This window comes from Apteryx mantelli, chromosome 4, assembly GCF_036417845.1.
Source record: "Apteryx mantelli isolate bAptMan1 chromosome 4, bAptMan1.hap1, whole genome shotgun sequence".
Lineage (NCBI taxonomy): Eukaryota > Metazoa > Chordata > Aves > Apterygiformes > Apterygidae > Apteryx > Apteryx mantelli.
Window position 1 is genome coordinate 72,112,535 of NC_089981.1, and position 19,295 is coordinate 72,131,829.

Below are 19,295 nucleotides of genomic sequence, written 5' to 3' on the forward strand. Positions count from 1 at the left end.
GCTCTGGTATTCTGCATTTAAGTGAGCTCTGCATGGTATCCAAACACAGCTAAAAAGGAGGGCTCAAAAACATTTTCAGAAGAACTTAAGGGAAGGGAAGAGGAGAAGAAGAGTGGTTTGGAGGTCCTCCCCTTTTCACACACTTTCTCCAGGTCTAATGTATACAAAAAGCCATCTTAAATAGTCTCCTCAGAAGTACAGTTTACAGTAATGTTTGAAGTGGTATTTTTACTTCAATCCTTCAAGATTCTTTTTTATTAGTAGCACTGCAGACTGTTACTTTTATTTTAAAAGGAACAGTGCTAGACGGTAACAATTCCTATGTGGTGACAACTAAGTTAATATCATTCCATGTTAATTACACTGTAAAGGGTGATGTATAATGACAGTAAATGGTTAAATTTTATTTGGTTTTGAGGATTTTTTCCTAGCAACATGAGTTTCTTATTTATCTGCATATTAAGCTTCCATTTACTTTATATTTTTGAGCTCATGTAGTGCATCCTTTTAGTAAGTCTACTTAGATACAAATCAAAGTGTCTTAATGTCTACTAATTCTTGCATTTGTTTATCTTGCTTCCAAGAATAATATTTACCAAAAAATAGTTACTTTAAATCAATTATTTCAACTAAGAGGTCAAACAGGCAGAATTGCATATACTTTTTTCATGACTAACAGCACTAAGATGGGCCCTAAAGCCCAGATTTTCAGTAAGCATTTGTTACCCAAAACCCTTAATGAAGGTTGGCTGATACTTTTATGGCTTTCTTCCCCTTAATATTTTGACAGCATTACTTTTTTTTTTAAATATATATACTTAAGACTCTCAAGAAGAACAGAGAAGCACTTTTAAAATCTACTTTGCAAAATAACTGAACATATATATTATAAAAAGGTATCATAAGCAAACCTTCTATACAGTAAGCTCTTGTTCCTGAAGGCTGACAGCTTTTCATCATTCATTCTGTCCAAATAACATCCAATCACAAATCCTAGGGGAACAAGGATGTGAACCCAGTGATCACGCACAGCTTGGATGAAATTCACCATGACTGCTAGAAAGAGAAGTGTAAGGAGAAGAGTTACTGCTACATCCGAACATGGAAACTGCTACATACCTAGTGCCTTTAATCTCTCATACTAGGATCCTACTATGGAATAATAAACGCATGAGGGTCATTAAACACTTCATGCAAGATGCACGCTGTTCTCAAATCCAAACACAGGACTCTCAGAAACAATCGTAACTAACTCTGTGGTGCTGGGAAATAGAATTTTATCCTGAAGCAGGAGAGGAGTAGCCTCTTTTAAATATCATTGGTGAAATATTAACGAAACAATCTACAAACAAAATAATTTACCCACTAAAATAAATCTAAAAGTACAGAAGTTCGCTCTCCTGCAAAACATAACACACGCATTCGTAATACCAAATGCTGCAGAAGGATGTTCCATTATCAGCAAAAACTCAGCAAGCCCAGCCTCGGAGGCACTTACGAATTGACAGATAAGAAAGAAAATACATTTGTTAAAGCCAGAAAGCCTGCTCCAACCTCGCCAGCCCAAACCTCCCGCGTTAGTGCCTTGCGGGAAGGTCTGAGACCCCAGGCAGCCGCTCGGCTCCGAGGACCGGCCCAAACCCCGCCGTCGGTGTCAAGGCCGCTGCTGGAAAGAGGCACGCTGGGGCCGGGGGCGGCGGGGCCGCTCCTCAGCCAGCCGCCATGGCGGCCGCGCCGGTGCTCGCCGCAGGGCCCCGCCAGCTGCGAGGCTCCGCCGGGCGCAGGAAAGCGCCCCGAGGCGCCGCCGGTGCGGGCTCCCCCCGCCCCCTCCCACCGCAGGCCCCAGCCGTTACCGCCTGTCGCCGCCGCCGGGCCCCGCGCAGCGGCCAGACCAAGGGCAACGGGCGCAGCGCGCAGGCCGGCACAGCCCACCGCCGGCCCGGGGAGCGGGGGAGGAGTCGCCCCCCCGGGGCCGCCTCGCGATGGTGCTGCCCGTCACCCCTCACTTTGCCTCCTCCTTCCTCTCCCCGCCCCTCTCAAGATGGCGGAGGGAGCGGCGTCCGGATGAGGTGGTGGGCGCGCGGCCCGCTGGGCTCGGGCGAGGCCCGTGGAGCAGGTAGCGGCGGCCGCGCCTGCCCTGCCCTGGGGGGCGTCGCTGGGGCCCGGCCCCCGCGCTCGCTGCGGGCCTCCCCTCCCTGTGTTTTCCCCTTTCTCCGCGCCCGCTTCCTCCCCGTGGAGAGCCGGGGCCGCGGCGCGTTACCGGCAGGGCTCGGGGCGCCGCGGCTCCTCAGCGCCCCGTGGGCCGGGCCGGCCGGGCGGCCGTTAGCGGGCCCGGGGCGCCGGGCCGCGTGAGGGGAGGCGCCCGCGGCGGGCCGGGAGCCGCCGAGCGGCGCCCCCGGCCCGCGTCGCGCTGGGCTCCCCTTCGGGCCGCTGCCGGGCTGGAGAGGCTGCGGCCCCGGCAAGGCGGTGCCCGTGCCCGCCCCCCCCCCCCCCCGGCCCGGCCCGGCCCGGCCCGGCCGAGGCGGGAGTCACTGCGCACTGCCCCGCTTCTAGCGGCGGCTTCTCCTAGGGGTGACAAAGGCCCTACGCTTGTGCTGCTAGGTTAAAAACATCCCCTTGGGGCAAATAAAAAGTGTTTTTTTCCCGTGTTTAAAATGTGACGGATTAAAAGCTGGGTAATAGCTTAAAAACCAGCAGCAGTATTTGAGATAATAGGTAAAAACCATTTTCCTCCATGTCCTCAGAAAGCTAAGAAGTTAGAGATGGATCTAAATAAACAGACTTTTCCTTTGGATTAGCTAGTAAAGCTTTTTTCTCTCATTCAGAATAGTTCTTCTGGAGATCAAACATCTGGAGAGAAAAATGACATCGATTATCAAGTTAACCACGCTTTCAGGGGTGCAGGAGGAATCTGCCTTGTGCTATCTATTGCAAGTAGATGAATTTCGGTTTCTGTTGGACTGTGGCTGGGATGAAAACTTTTCTATGGATATTATTGATTCGCTAAGAAAGTAAGTATTTTTTTTTTTTAAAAAAGTCTTATTCTTTTCAGAAGTTTTTTAAATGTCACTTGCTTTTATATGTATGAAAATGTTAAATCCAAAATTGTTCCTTTTTTTTATTTGAAAATATCCTTTATTTGAAAGGAATGACTCATAAAACATTTCCAGTAAAAAGTTTTCTTTTCCTTGTGAGTTGATGAGTCACATCTAGTAACTGTAATTCTCAAACTTCCTCTGGTTTTGTTTTGGTTTGGATGTTTTGTTTTTTCATAAACATAACAGAACTCAGCTTGTGGGAGACGGAACTTGGCTCTAACTAATATAGAATGGTTAACTAAGTTTAAATAAAAGAATTCTCATAGCAGGTAAGCTGAAGATAAAGTGGTTTGGCTTTTGCCTCCTGTTTCAGGTTTAATGGATTGTCAGTCTGGAGGAAAGCTTCTGTTAGTGTCCCAGGCCTGCAAAGAAACAAACATGTCTAGAGTTTTGTACTGAACTTCTGCAGGTTTACAGTGAGGAGCTTTCCTGATGCACACATTGTTTTCAGAATTAGGCCTGAAAGATGGGAATTTCTGAAAGAAACTAAGCCTTGTCATGCTATTTTTATAGATTTACTTTTCTCAGCATTAACGTACTTGTAATGTTTGAAGTCTTTTAATTGAGGATTATCCTGTACTAAGGATAGCTTCTAAAGTTTTGTTAAGTGTGTTACCTGAGAAGCAATTAAACCTCCTTTTTAGGAAGAATGTCCATCAAGAAGAATGGTGGGTGCTTCTGTTGCTAGCCAAGGGAACAAAAAGCTAGACTTCTGAGTCTGTCAACCCAATCTCTGTTTTCACTTGTTGCATCTGTTTCAGGGCTTCATGTTTTTCAATCATGATAGACAGTAAATTTTTGAGTTCTTGTTTTACAAAACATGTGGCAAGAAGAACCATCTTATAAAAGAAAATAAGAAAAATCCATGTATCATTTTTAAATGATAATTTTGACCTTTTCCAGTTTTAAAGAAACATTTTGATTTCATCTGTATCAGTTTAAGGTTTATTGAGTTTTGAGTCCTTTTACTTGGCATTGCTCATCTGAATAACAGCTGTAGTCTGTTTTGGATTAATGTGTAACCAGTTTTTGAAGTGTGAACAGTTTATAATGTGTCTTTGCACTGAAAATATTTTTGGCCCTTCAGTTAATGTACTTTTTGGTGTTGATAGGTCAAGAATTTGATGTGAAACTTTCAAGAGCTATTATGTGACCTGGCCTTGAAGTTACATTTTCAGAGTGCATATTTAAGTTCTTATGTTTCTTGAATGTCTGGAAGTATTTGTAGTTTTTCTTAATTATGTTTTTAAAAATTTTATTCTAGATTTAGAGGGATTTATATTTTCTCATTTGACATTCAGATTGTGTACTTGTTATCAAAACAGCTGTAATAGGGAGTATAGAACACAATCCAGACTTATCTTTTCACTAGCTCCTTCTGTTGTCTCTTTCTTGTAGACATGTACACCAGGTTGATGCTGTTCTTCTTTCTCATCCTGACCCTCTACATCTTGGTGCGCTTCCGTATGCAGTTGGAAAAATGGGCTTAAACTGCGCCATTTATGCAACTATTCCTGTATATAAAATGGGACAGATGTTTATGTATGATCTCTATCAGGTATGTTTAAATTGATATTTTCATAAACAAAATCTCTGATATGATAGAATGCTCAGGTTCTTGAATATTCTTTATTTCTTATTTGTTTTAGTCCCGCCATAATACAGAAGACTTCACTCTCTTTACGTTGGATGATGTAGATGCAGCCTTTGACAAAATACAACAGCTGAAGTTTTCTCAGATTGTGAACTTGAAAGGTAAAGTTGCTCTGTCAGCAAAAGTTTCAATAAGTGACTTATCTTTTAATGGCTCTGTTACCTTTCACTACAAATTAAGGTAACTTTTTAAAAAGGAGTAGGTCTCTGAATGTGTATTTCTCAGCCCTGAACACAGCCCGACACAGTAGGACTGTGTTGCTCTGTATCAGCTGAAGATTTGCCTCAGTAATTGTATTTGGAAATGGGTAGAATTTCTGTTTTAAGTAATGAAGAGGAGGTTATGCCAAAGCCTGTTGAAGCATTTGTTTTTCTCTTGTGGTTTTTCTAACTTTTCTTGGAGTTTGCTTATGTCTCTAAAAAGCATTTACTCATGCCTAGTGGTAGGTACCTTGACAACTTCTCAGTAACCGGGAGCAAAAGGGAAGGTTCTTCAGAGGATGAATAGGTTGCCCATATTAAGTTATAGTGTTTGGATGATTTAACAAGGAGGTCTTGGGAGACTTTGAATAGTACTTAGTATGATTTAATGTTGAGAACTGTGGCGTTCTGAGAATCAGCAGCTTTTTGCTCTTGCTGAGTTTAAAGACCAAAATGAAATGGAAGTTCTGGTCTTGCACAAAGATACTTAGTCTGACTACCAGCAGCTTGTCTGAGTTGCATCATCTCCCAGTTCCTGAATGTTGCTTGCCAAACTACTTGCCGTGTAATATGAAAAAGAAAAATAGAAATGGGAAATCATCCTTGAAAGGCTGCTGACCCTTTTTCAGGGTATTAACTTTGTAGTAAAACTCTGTCTGTGCTGCTAGTTTTTACATCCTGTAAGTGGTTTAGTGAACTACTATTTTATAACACCTTACTCTTTCCATATTTAATCAAAGTGACTCAAAAAGACTTGATAGATGCATCCGAAAAGATAATATGTGTGTTAATTTTTGCCAAAGCTGTGCACTCCTATGCAAACTGAGGGAATACAGCAATGACAGTGAGTAATTGTCATGGGTGGTCTAGCTTGATACTGACAAAGACTAAGGTTAGCACCAATAACAAGGAGAAACAGTGCTTTAAAAATTATCACTAGGTGCTGAAAAGATTTGTCATCCCTGACTTGTGCTGCAGCACATCAGACACCCTTCCTGGAACTCTTTGCAGCTTGCATGTTTGTTGTTCAGGTGAAATTCCAGTCTGTGTAATTTATATGTGTTTTTGTAAGTACCCAGACAGTGAATGATATAGTAAATATTCTGGATTGTACGGGAGAGGGGCCTGCCTCTCACCGGTGCACTTGTGTTGGTATGTTATGTTTGTTATGTAATTTGCTGTTGCTTAGGTCTGTAGTTACAGCAGCTGGGCAGCTCTACCTCTAGGAACTGGTGAGAGGGGGAGAGAAGAAGTGATTTTCACTTTAATTTCTCTTTCTGGAGGCAGAGTAGAAGTGAATTGCAAAAAAAAGTTTTAATGTTATGAAGTTATTGGTTAGATGGGAAGGAGGGATAGATTACTGATTTTCATACTTCATTTGACTTTTTTCCAATAGTTTTGATGTTCAATTTTTTAAAATTACTGTCTTGTATTTAGAAAAACAGATTTTAGTGCATGTGTGTCTTCCTGAAATATTGAAAGTTTTTAAAACTACTTTTTTTTATAGGCAAAGGACATGGTCTGTCAATCACACCATTGCCAGCTGGTCACATGATAGGAGGCACAATCTGGAAGATCGTCAAAGATGGAGAGGAAGAAATTGTTTATGCAGTTGATTTCAACCACAAGAGGGAGATGTACGTTCAACATAGCAAAGTATATTTCTTGCATATTGTGTTAGGTGTGCGTAATTTAGCAGTACATGATAAACAGTTTTGGAAGTAGCAGTGCCTTTCCAGGTATCATAAGACCACTACTTTCTCTTTTGTTCAGATTAATCAATTTGAAACACATCAGCTTTGGGTTTATTCATTCCCCTCAGATTTACTTATTTGTAATTTTGAAGCAGGAAACATTTGTTCTTGCAGTTTGGAAAACCATTTCTTGCCATTTCAAGAAAGAAAACAACACAGAAATTCTTTGCTGTGTATAAAGAGAAGTTACTACTTATCCTGGTTTCTCCTTCTCAGGAACCATCTTGCTTTAGAAGGGGGGAGGGGGGAAGAGGAAACCTTTAAAGTGTATAAAATTCAGCTTATCAAGATGGATATGAATTTGGAGTACACTAATGTATCATAATTGTATTTAAGGGTGGGACACAACATTTACCTTTTAGGAAAAATTCCTGGGGTGCTATAGAACATGCAATAATTTCTAATAGACAAAATCATCTATAAGACTACCTGGTACTTAGATTGGGGAAGCTTTTTGCTTTTAAACTCTTGTAAAAAATTGAGAAAAAAGCACCTATTCTACCTTAGACAAAGAACTTGTGAAACTTCCCATGCCTTATTTTCCTTCTTTAACATGCTTATTTAAGAGGGAAATGGCCAAGAAAATATTGAAGTAAGATAATTTTTCAGGTTAACATTCATTAATACATTTTATATTTTGTGTTAAGCCAAATTTAAATAAGACTAAAAAAGCTTTCAGTGAATGAGAGAAAGGTAGAAAAAATAAACGTGTGAAACTGCCACTGTTCTTATTCATACTCAGTTTAACAAAGGTATCTGTGCTAGACATTAATCTCTTCGCAATTACTTATTTAATCAAACTTTGACTTTTCTTGAACATCCTCTTATTCTTGACCTGGAGTCTTTCTTTAAGTAGTTCTTTCCTTCATTTATATGTGAGACTCTATTCTTCAGCAGTTGAGTGTGATTTCTGTACATGTAAACATCTGGAAGTTAGCTGTCTATTTTCCTTGTAAAACAGAACTGCAAAAAGTGAGGTTTGCCTTTTTTCCACAGCCATCTGAATGGATGTTCCTTGGAAATGTTGAGCAGGCCTTCGTTGCTTATTACAGATTCGTTTAATGCCACTTACGTACAGCCTAGGAGGAAGCAAAGGGATGAACAGCTGCTGAGTATGTATTGTGTTTGGGATTCAAAATAACAATAACCTGTTTTATTAGCCATTGTAAATTCTTTTCCTATAATCAGTTCATTAGCATCCAAATTAAGGTTCTTCATTAAAATTTAACAAACTTTGAGTTATTGTTTTCTGATGGTACTAATCCTGTGGGTAAAACATTTTCAGAAGAACAGTGATTTGCACCATGTTTTTAACTTTATTTGAAAACTGTGTATTTTAGCCTAGTGTTGGTTGATTTGAGAGATTTTAAAATAACTTTCCTCATCACGTTATTAAAAATCAGGAAAATGGAGTTTTAAAAAAAAAAGGGAAAAAGAAAATAGTAATACAGTTTTGAGACCTAAAGTTTAATTTATTTCTGAGTTCAATTTTCTTTTGATTGTGGTTGCTAGTGGAGTATAGCAAAAAAGCGTCATGTTTTAATTATGGTTCAAAGTATAAGGTGTTTTGTTATTTATTTTTTCTCCACAGCTAATGTTTTGGAGACATTACGAGGTGATGGAAATGTATTAATAGCTGTGGATACAGCAGGCAGAGTTCTGGAACTTGCTCAGCTTCTTGATCAGATATGGAGAACGAAAGATGCAGGATTAGGAGTCTACTCACTAGCACTTCTGAATAACGTCAGCTACAATGTAGTGGAATTCTCTAAATCACAGGTTTGTTTTGAAAATGTAACGATGAAAAGGGTAACAGGCTATGTATCCAACAGCAGGTTGTTTCTCTCTCTCTCTCTCTCTCTCTCTCTCTCTCTCTTTTTTTTTTTTTTTTTTTTTTTTTTTTAAACTGTTAAAGAGAAGGCTAAATAGGCTAAGTACCAGGTTTTGTCCTTATTCCGGAAGGGGTGTTTGTCTCATCAAGTAACACAAAGTCAAAGCATGACTCTGGGCATGCTTCTCGATATTGATTTCTGTTTTTATTTTATCATGAGAGCTGTCAGCATGGCTACAGGTGTTAAAAAGAGAACGTAAAGTACCGGTTTCTATGCTATTTACACTTTGTTTTCTCAGTATGTGTAAAAACATTAATGTAAATGTGCATATTGCATCCCTGTACTTAATGCCAGGTTTGTACATAATTTTAGAACTTATATGTTCCTATAGATAACTTATTTTTTAATACATATTTTAGGTTGAATGGATGAGTGACAAACTGATGAGGTGCTTTGAAGACAAGAGAAACAATCCTTTTCAGTTCCGCCACCTCTCCTTATGTCATAGTCTGTCTGATTTGGCTCGAGTGCCTAGTCCAAAAGTTGTTCTTGCTAGTCAACCTGATTTAGAGTGTGGGTTTTCTAGAGATCTCTTCATTCAGTGGTGCCAGGATTCAAAAAACTCTATAATTTTAACGTACCGCACTACACCCGGAACATTAGCACGGTTCCTGATTGATAATCCTTCTGAAAAAGTTATAGATATTGAGGTAAGAGTTCTTCTCATTGTAACTCAGACTTCTTGATGTGGTCCATCTGGGGGAATGTGATCAAAACTGAATTTAGTTTTGTTTTTGGCCTACTGAAAATACTTCTAGTGGCAAATGGACGTATGAAATCAGTATGTTGCATATTTAACCAGTTGCAGATAAATTTTCATGAGAATAGTACTTATATTAAGAAACTTGTAAAATGTTTTTTGGTGATGTGGCGGAATTAATACTCCATAGACATGAACATGTAGTTGTTTTAAAATACTTATACTAAGACAACACTTTTGTCTTTTTGTTATAATTGAAAAAATTCTGCTTGCAGTTGATGTGCAGATAACAATATTCCTGATGGAAAATCATCTGTTTCTGGGTGACGGGAGAATCAAGTCAAAAGAGTAGAATATATTCCACCAGAATTAGAAAAATAAGTGAAAGCTAGAAATTAAAAGAACACAGTTAATTAAATGTTAGTCATGCTTTCAAATTTTCAATTAAAATACCTGTGCCTGCTTTGGTCTGATAATCTATGGGAGTGTATAGCCTTCTGATCTCAGTGGTAATTTCATTCCTGACAATGCAGCTTTCTTTGTTTTTGGGGTAAAAGCATAGGATTGCAGTGAATACACCATTACTAGAATTCAGCAATATTCATAGTGACCTAGCCTCTAATTTGACTTGCAGAAAAATAAGCAACCAAACTTAACTATTGCTTTGCCTGCTAGTCTAGACTTTGCCAAGCTGTTTTTGTTTGATGTTAGTGACCCAATCAGAAAGAGTGGGAAAGCACTGCTCATCTGAGTGTGTAACTTCAGCTTTGCCTTGTTCAGTTATTGAAACAAGAGATGATTCCTGAAGAGTTTTGTCTGAGGAATTTTTGTAAAGTAAATTGATCGATTTTAATATTTTTAGCATTCCTTTTTTTCTTAAGGAAGTCTCTACTATTTTCTAATGTTGTTATGGTGTTGCCATGCCAAGGTGCACAAGTTTGCAAAATTTTGTCTTTTATGTGACAAATGAGTTGTACTTGCTCTTGGTACTTACCTTATCAGCAATACATAGGAAAAGTATTAAAGCTGTGTCAGCTACTCAAAAATAATACTCATTTTTATTCTATCTATAGTTGAGAAAACGTGTCAAGTTGGAAGGAAAAGAACTTGAAGAGTACCTAGAAAAGGAGAAGCTAAAGAAAGAAGCAGCTAAGAAGTTGGAACAGTCTAAGGAGTAAGTATACTGGCTATTGCTGCATTCTGCTTTTATTGTCAGAGTTGAGATTTCTGTGATCAACCTGCTGGTTCAACTATGTACAGGGATAAATACAAATAATAGGCTTGCCTGAGGGCATTCAGGAGTTTTGGATGATTGTCTTTAATTTGTTTTTATGATGGACCTGTTTTGTCTGCTCTTTGGCTGTGAGCATTTTCTCAGATATATAAACTGGCCTCATCCTGCTGAAAATGGTCGGTGTTATGTGGACTGTTATTTCCCATTCAGTGTGTTTATATAATATTAAACACGAAAAGAAAATGCCTTTTTAATGTCATTTCAGGGCAGATATTGATTCCAGTGATGAGAGCGATGCTGAAGAGGATATTGATCAGCCAACTGTACATAAGACCAAACATGATTTGATGATGAAAGGTGAAGGTAGCCGAAAAGGAAGCTTCTTCAAACAGGCAAAGAAGTCTTATCCCATGTTTCCAGCTCCTGAGGAAAGAATTAAATGGGACGAATATGGAGAGATTATCAAGTATGTGGGAAAAGCAGTAGTAATGCTTACTAATATAGAGTAGCTATACAATAGTTCAAAAGTAAAAATAATTTAAAATCAGTATTATCTCTGCTCTGCAAAACTATTACCTGCTCTTCCAACATGGTAACTGAAAAGTTAAGGTAGTTTGCACTAAGTTTCATGGGAGGCTTGTGATAGGATTGAAACTGCACAGTGCTGGTCCTTGGCCTGTGTTCAGACCTTTTTAGAATGTGCTCTGCCTCTGGGCAATTATTTGTTTTTATTTTATAAGGGAGAAGGTAAAAATACTCTTTCTTTTTTTAGCCTGATTTATTCCTGCTTTTATTATAAATTTATGAAAATGATACGTATTTAAGAAGAAACGTAATTTATCCTAGAAAAAGCTAACAATATTTGCCCTATTTGATATATGAAATGCTTGCTAAAATCCCTCCATTTGCTAGTGTTCTACAAGATATTCAGATTCTTTTTTTAAGATACAAAGGTGATCTTTTCCAAACGAGCTCTATTTATATGTGGGTATATTGAAGGCAAGTGTAATAAAACTGTTGGCACTGATTTATAAAACATCTCAGTAGTAATATGGTAGGCATTGTTTCTATAATATGTAGTCCTTTGGTGTTACTGTAAGACAATTCAAAAACAAAACACCTTTCATCCTATAGACCTGAGGATTTTCTGGTTCCAGAACTTCAAGCAACAGAAGAAGAAAAAAGTAAATTAGAATCTGGTTTAACAAATGGAGATGAACCTATGGACCAGGATTTATCAGATGTTCCTACCAAATGTATTTCAGCAACAGAATCCATGGAAATTAAGTGAGTGGCTTTGTTCTTCTTTTAAGTAATTTTATGGCTAAGAGGGTGCTGATGAGAAGGCAGGTGCATTACAGCCAGTGTTCGGTTGCTTTGTCTCTTTTCCAGTGTTAGTCTAATACTCTCTGACAAGCTTCTTTTAGACATTCCACGTGTGGAGGGTGTCATGTGTAATATAAGATTTACTTATTTGAAGATATTTGTTACACAGGACTTTTGATTTAGCAGAGTGATACAGCAATATACTGAAGTCGCAATGCAAATATAAGTTGCACTTAGCAGAATAAAGCAATTGCAATACACGGTTCAGTCACAATGCAAATGGATCTCCGTCACTGGTCTCTATATTGTGCTCACTGTCATGGTGCTGGGTGTCCCCAGTTGCTCAGAAGAAATACATGCGTTGAAACCAGCTCAAGCTTCTTGCTCTCTTCAAACTTCTCTTGTTAGTTGTTTGGTTTTTATACTGTTTGGCTGAGCCAGGTATACACTTCCCCCATGCTGGTGTGGCTAACTCGGGGAGAGATTTACATTCTTGATTAACTCGGGGAGAAACACACAACCAGTTCTTTCACTCAACTGACACAGCTGTTTATCTAAAACAAAGGCCACCCTCTGGTCCCCTTTGTGTTGAGATAGTCGGCTTTCTTGCAACAGCTGTGGTCAGTCACACCCTATGTTCTTCCCTGAGCTTCATGGGCATATTGCCCTGCCCATCTCCTCTGAGCCTTCTTATATTGTAGGGGTTTATTGGTCACTCACATTCAGAAAGTTTTTTTTTTTTGCAGATGGAACTCCTGGTTTTATTTTCTCCAACTATAAAGAGAAATATAAAATAATTAAAAGTGTGGGTTTTTTTAACATTGTGACAGTGGGTAGTGATTCCATTTATTCATTTACTCCTCATGCAACAGGAGGATAGTTCTTTGTGTGTAGTGTGGTTTGTTTGTTTTTCTTTTTAGAGGGGCTAATAAGAAAATGTGCTATCATGGTGTTAATTAGTATTTCAGGTATTTTGCATGCTGTTTTTTTTTCTCTGGGTTCTGCTTGTTACCTGTGTGATATAAAGGGATAGTGGGAGAATTCCACTCCACACATCTCCCAGATCAGCCCTCCAAAGTCTCTGATATTAGATGAGTGTTTGAAGATGCTTACAGTGTGTGCAGATGCTGTTGCTGGCAAGGCAAGGTGGTATGATATGGGGATCTCTGCAGAATTCTTAATGGGAAAGTGTTGTATGCATGCTGAATTGTATGCAGCTGTTGTATGTACCCAGTGAGTCTTAGACTTTCATGAGTCTGCCTCCGTTTTAAAGTGGTGTAGTGTGCATGGGTAGTGTGCAAATCGGGTAAGAGGCTGGTTGGGAATTAGGAAAGCGGGAAGGCGTCCAAATTTCTTTTTTCGGATTAATCCTGGTTGACTGACTCTATAGTCTTTGGAGCTCAGTACAGAATCTGGTTTGGTTCCCACTCTTAAGAAATTTACAGTTCCTCCCCAATGTGATGAGGACAGGTGGGAGGCTGGAAGACAAAGAGCAAGCAATGCAACAGTGTGTCAGCACAGTTATTCAAATGTATATATTTTGTTAGAAAAGATTGAACTTGTTCAGATACAATCTATGCTTATGTGATGTTTTGAATAACTTTAAGTGAATTTGGAGAATTTATAGTGTTAAGCTATACATGCATGCTGATATTTGACAGTCCTGTATTTTGTTACTGATCTATCATGGCTAAGCAGCTGTGAAATATACCTTGTGCTGGCACCTTTTGCTTATGTGTAATATTTTTAAAGTATATTCTATTTTAAATAAAATAACTCAAAGTACTCAAAGATTTAATCTTTAAATTAAAAATGTTATTCTTTTTAATTCAAACTAGAGCTAGAGTTACATATATTGACTATGAAGGACGTTCAGATGGTGACTCAATTAAAAAAATCATTAACCAAATGAAACCAAGACAGCTGATCATTGTCCATGGACCGCCTGAGGCCAGTCAGGACCTTGCAGAATGTTGCAGAGCTTTTGGCGGAAAAGATATTAAAGTTTACGTGCCCAAACTACATGAAACTGTAGATGCAACCAGTGAAACTCACATCTACCAGGTGAGGTATTAAAATTTTTTACTTGTGTAAGTAGTGTGGACTGTAGTAGAGCTATATTGACAGACCGGCTGTCTATTTTTGGGAGAAGAAGAAATATACTATGTGTGTACATTCAGTTTTGTGGGATCAAGACATTAGTAGTTCTTTTCTATTTCCTGGGTAAACTTTTTTGTTATACTCAAGTGAATATTATTTATAAGCAGTGTTCAAAAACTTAAACATGAGATTAATGTTGTTTTACTCATGGTGCAAAAGGCAAGGCTCACGTCCATGGGAACATCAGTTTGCTTTACTGAATTCTTAATATATTTCTAATGACTATATTTGAAGCACGCTGTATACTACTTCCATTTTATGATTGCTTTTGGAAACTCAAGAAGAGCCTTAAAGAACAAAAAAAGTCTGTGCATGAGATCCTTCATATCCAAACAGTGCCTAAAAATGAACATGTAAAACTAGGAGCAGTTAACTTAAAAATAAATAAAAAATTAAGAATAAAGCCATCCCCTTCCCGTGGCGCACCTCCCCCCCCCCCCCCAAATAAGGTGATGGTTCTTAGAAAGTGAGGTCGTGATAATGTATTGCATTTCATTTTCTTAGTTAAGCTCTAAACGAGAACCTGGAGAATTTGAGTGAAACACGTGGAAATTATGTCCCAGATTAAACTTTTGAAGTTGTTTGGAGGAGAGTCTCTCACATGTGGTTTAAAAAGGAAGAAAACATTAATGGCTGAAGTTATAGGAAAACATCGGTAGAACTGTTGAAGCAGAGGTACTTCTGCAGAATTATTTTCTTCCAGAGCAAAATCTGTAACTTTGTAGAAGTGGAAATTTCCAGTTATTCAAAGTTATCCTGTTCTGCCATTCTTAAAACAGCAGTGTTTTCTGTGTTTATTTTTTTCTTTTAAGCTTTTTTAAGCTTTTAGTTTATAAGGAATGACAAGGTTCTGATTTTTTGCAAAATATTTCTCTGAATAGAATTTTAATAGCTTCATATTTTATTTATTTATTTTTGTAAAGGGAAAATTATATCTTCTGCATAGAATTAGATTATTCTTCTGCTTGAATTTTTCTGAACAGATGAAGTAGTTTAGAGACATTGAATTAGGAAAAAGACATGTGAGGCATCAGAAATGTCAGTGTCTTATGGATGGACTGTGCAGCAAATGTAGTTTCATCAGTTGCAATATCCTTCATACAGTTGCAGCCCTGATGCTGCTACTGGGATCCCGCACAATCTCATGTGGATAGCAGGCTTACAGGGTAGGGCTTTATCTAATGGGGTTAAAATCTTGGTATTTGCCAGATAAGTCAGGGTAAATTAATGTTTTAATCCCTTAAGATCTGATTTTTACAAAATCCCTTCTTACAATAAAATATTAATTACTGCTTGCGTATAGGGTTGGAATTTAGAGTTGCTGTTCGCTCACCTGAATGTATCTGAAAAATCTTCCCTTAAGTTTACGAAGGCCAACTGAGGAACTCCTTGGCCACAAAGAAAAATATTTCAGATGATTTTAAAGGGAATTGATTGCTCTCACTGTAAGTTTAACTCAAGCTTGTAGTCGTAAAGGTTCTTTTTATTTTAACTAGCACAAAAAGAAGTTGCTGTTCTCTTACTTTCAAGTAGTAAGATGAGGGCTACACACATTGTATTTTGTAAGCATTGAACATCTTGCCTTGATGATACTGATTCCCTCCTTTCCCTCCCTGAAGGACTATGAATCAAGACTGTGCAGAGGGACACTGAGAGGAAAACTGCTAATTTCTAAAGCTTGGAGTAAGGACTCTGAAATATGATCTGTTGCATTTTCTGTGAAATCAACAGTGCTTTTACTTTTGTGCACTCTAGGTCAGGTTAAAAGATTCTCTTGTCAGCTCCCTTCAGTTCTGTAAAGCCAAAGATGCTGAGTTGGCTTGGATAGATGGTGTTCTGGACATGCGAGTTTCAAAAGTGGACACTGGAGTTATTTTGGAAGAGGGGGAGCTGAGGGAAGATGAAGACTTAGAGATACAAGTGGATATGCCTTCTTCAGACTCCAGTGTCATTGCACAACAAAAGGCCATGAAAAGCCTGTTTGGTGATGATGATAAGGAAATGTGTGAGGAGAGTGAGATCATTCCTACTTTGGAACCTCTGCCACCTCATGAGGTACAGAAACTTTACTGGCTTGGATTTTGAGTTCTTTGTTCAGATGTCTTTTTCTAGTTCTTAGAGCTTGATATTGTGATCTTGTTCAAATGAAAGTCTAACTGAAACTGGGTTTTCTTGTTTGTTTTTTCTCTTTGTTAAAGATGCTACTGTTCTTTGTCCAGATTTTAAGCTTTTTGTAGTGAGGATTCTCTTGTGTCTAAGTGCCTAGCGTAATACAGTTACCATCTAGTTGTGGATATAAGATCACAATTAATGTAACTTGTTTCATATTTGTAATTAGTACTTGTGGCTTTGGAAGCCAGTTGGTGCTTAGTCTCTCTTGGGTTTTAGTATGTTTTGTTGATGCTGTGGAAAATGCCTCATATACTGTAAGTAGAAATACACATCTTTGAGATACATGCGTATCTGCCTCTGTAGTAGAGGCTTGGGAGTTCATTTCTTTAATCTTTCTATCTTCACTCTTAAATGAAAATACTTTGCATGTATGAGTAGATATTATTTTATTTTTTCAGTGAATTAATAAAATGCTTTCTAATCCTGGTATTACTTTAAGATGCTTTTGCACACTCCTAAATGTAGTCTGTTCTAGGAGCTAGATAAACTGGGAGAGCGCTGTAAAGGCTGTCCTGATTTATGACAAGTGTCCTAGGAATATGTACTGCCAGCAGTACTGCTTGCTGCAGCTCTGTCCCTGGCATGTAATGACTTGCAAGAGGGATCTTCAGGGGCAGCTTTACAATTGTCTTCAGCGTGAACACAGAAGGAAGTCTTTCTTTTGCTTAATGGATGACTTCTAAGGTCTTCCTATTCTGCAAAGGTCTTGCTGCAAGTGACAGAAATGGAACCAATTTTCTAACTTACAGTCCTGTAGCCTGTCCATAGGCCATGCTGCTGCCAATCCAATAATGAGATCTGGAGAAGTGTAAGGCTGTAGCAGAGTTATTAAAATTGTGTGTATTGTTTAAAGGTTCTTGGACATCAGTCTGTGTTTATGAATGAGCCAAGACTGTCTGACTTCAAGCAAGTTCTTCTGCGGGAAGGTATTCAAGCAGAATTTGTAGGAGGAGTGCTTGTGTGCAACAACCTGGTGGCTGTTCGCAGGGTAGGTGTTCTGTGTCTTAAACTCTTCAGTAAATAATCCATTGTGTATATTTTAAATGAAAGTTAAGCATCTCATTTATGTAAAGATAGTAAATTGAAACATGTCTTTTGTTTCAGACTGAAACAGGACGCATTGGATTGGAAGGCTGTCTCTGTCAGGACTTCTATAGAATAAGAGACCTTTTATATGAGCAATATGCTATTGTCTAAAGGAAGTGCTGCAAAGATATCTTTACTTGAACTTTAAAAGATAATGGGAATTTCTGTCTTCCCAGTTTTGACTTTTTTTAGTTTTCTAATTTATACAGGGGAAGACTAATTCATAATGGACAGTTAACTACCCTGAACATGTAAATAACTGCTACTGTTGCTCTGCACAAATCTGTAGGTACGTTCCATGTTGCTGACTTTCAAACCATTACGATTTATTGTCTCCCACATGAAACATTATAACTGAGTTTTTTTTACCTTTATCAACTGTTCTTCAAGAAAGATTCAATTAGGACATATTTTGGTTTGATAGATTCCATGCTAAAGAGTACAGAATATATAAAAGTAATTCTTCTCTTCTAAAACAAAATTAGAATGGGAACTGTGGGTGGGTTGGGGTAGGGTTTTTTGTTGCCTTTAGGGAAAGAGTCCCCTTAGTTAAAGTAAGCTTTTAATAGGTCACTGAAAGTTAGACTACCTAAACTTTCTCTTAGTGTTAATCTGGGTGCATGTTAATGTTGCAGCTGCCTCATCTTACTGATTTTTTTTCACAACAGCATTTCTTATACTATATGAAATATTAGTTTGCAGGATCAAAAAATGACTTTAAAAAGGTACTCTTATAAAGAGAGAAAACTGGAGAAAATTGTCAAACAGTTTAAAATCTAGTAATTGTGTGCTTCAGAGTAACTCTGTAAAAGCTTATAGAACTTGTAACTTTTAGCTGTTGCAGACTTATGCCAACTATAAAAATCTCTCAAGTTCTGATTTTAATGCTTTCAAGGACTAACGCCTTCATCTATGTATTGCTGTTTATGTTCAGTGTGCAATGAGCTGAGTTCAGGAAGATCGTTCATCTCGAAATCTGAGTTCATGTGATATATTTAATGATTTTGTGCCAGGTTTTATAGTAGCTGCATGTTTTGACAATGGGATTTAATGTATTTTAGTTGCTGATGCTAGGAACTGGCCTTTCTTTTTGTGAAGATTAGCACAATTTTGGGAGGTTTAATTTCTCAGAAGGTTGAGGAGATAATATTGTTGGAACTTATGCATACTAATGGCCTCTGGAGAGTCTGTTTAATCCTTTTTCCACATCCACATGTGAACTACATGCTTGGGGAGTGTGTGGGGGTTGTTTGCTTGTTTTTACATACAACAGCAGTGTAATATATGGTCTATGTGTGTATGTTTAAAATAAAATCTTTTGACAAGTGGCAAAATATAGCCCTATAGGCTATCACTGGAAAAATACCTTACTTTGCAACTCATTTTTGACTAATAGTTCTTTTCATCTGATCTACAGACTATTTATTCTGTTTAGGGTAGTAACTTAAAACTGAAGTCCTTGTTTTTTTAAAAAAAAAAAAAATCTGCTGGAACTAGGTATTAAAAACAAAACTTTAAAATGTGATGTTGAGTGAGAGTATGTATTTTGTTACACAAAAAATCTTGGCTAGGGTTAACTAAACAGCTTAACACTTTTTTGTCCACAGTTTAGAAAAGTGTTTATTTTCAGTTATACTGGCAGCCAGAACTGCTTAGAAATGCTCTGTTTTTTGTAGCTATTTTGTAGCAATGCTTATGTAAATCTACTTGATATGGGATGCTTGTTGGTGAATACCATTGTATTACTTTTCTGTTGTTGACACAAATGAACTTTTATAAAGTGAGTTATTTTGTACATAATCATATTGGCCTTAACTTTTACCTTGGGGGCTTGGGCTGGGGAGAGATCACATGTGGCTATATAGATTGTATTATTAAGAAAAAAAAACCCTTAGGATATCAGACTGAAAATAGTACGGTTTTAAAGAAAGAAATGCTTGTGATCATGCTATCTATCTGCATTTCTACTTTTTTTTTTTTTCTTTTAACCTATTGATTCAAATGCAGCTAAGATTAAGA

The 19,295-nt window shown here is 38.0% G+C and overlaps 1 protein-coding gene across 5 annotated transcripts; it reads left to right on the forward strand.

Annotated features, from left to right (window-relative positions):
* The first annotated feature begins 1,858 nt into the window (after positions 1-1,858).
* On the forward strand, positions 1,859-19,076 carry CPSF2 (cleavage and polyadenylation specific factor 2). 5 transcript variants are annotated; one of them, XM_013940690.2, is made up of 15 exons: positions 1,859-2,116; positions 2,826-3,011; positions 4,497-4,656; positions 4,748-4,853; positions 6,460-6,589; positions 7,703-7,818; positions 8,298-8,485; positions 8,958-9,248; positions 10,372-10,472; positions 10,798-10,998; positions 11,667-11,819; positions 13,697-13,922; positions 15,774-16,073; positions 17,044-17,178; positions 17,295-19,076. In XM_013940690.2, exons 1-15 carry the CDS (start codon positions 1,983-1,985, stop codon positions 17,385-17,387), a joined length of 2,520 nt encoding a protein of 839 aa, XP_013796144.1. In that variant the 5' UTR covers positions 1,859-1,982; the 3' UTR covers positions 17,388-19,076. The 5 variants fall into 5 exon arrangements, with proteins under 5 accessions (XP_013796144.1, XP_013796145.1, XP_013796146.1 ...); XM_067296947.1 differs by having other exon boundaries at positions 2,006-2,116; positions 2,831-3,011; XM_067296948.1 differs by lacking the exon at positions 1,859-2,116 and adding an exon at positions 2,641-2,715.
* Positions 19,077-19,295: the final 219 nt, after the last annotated feature.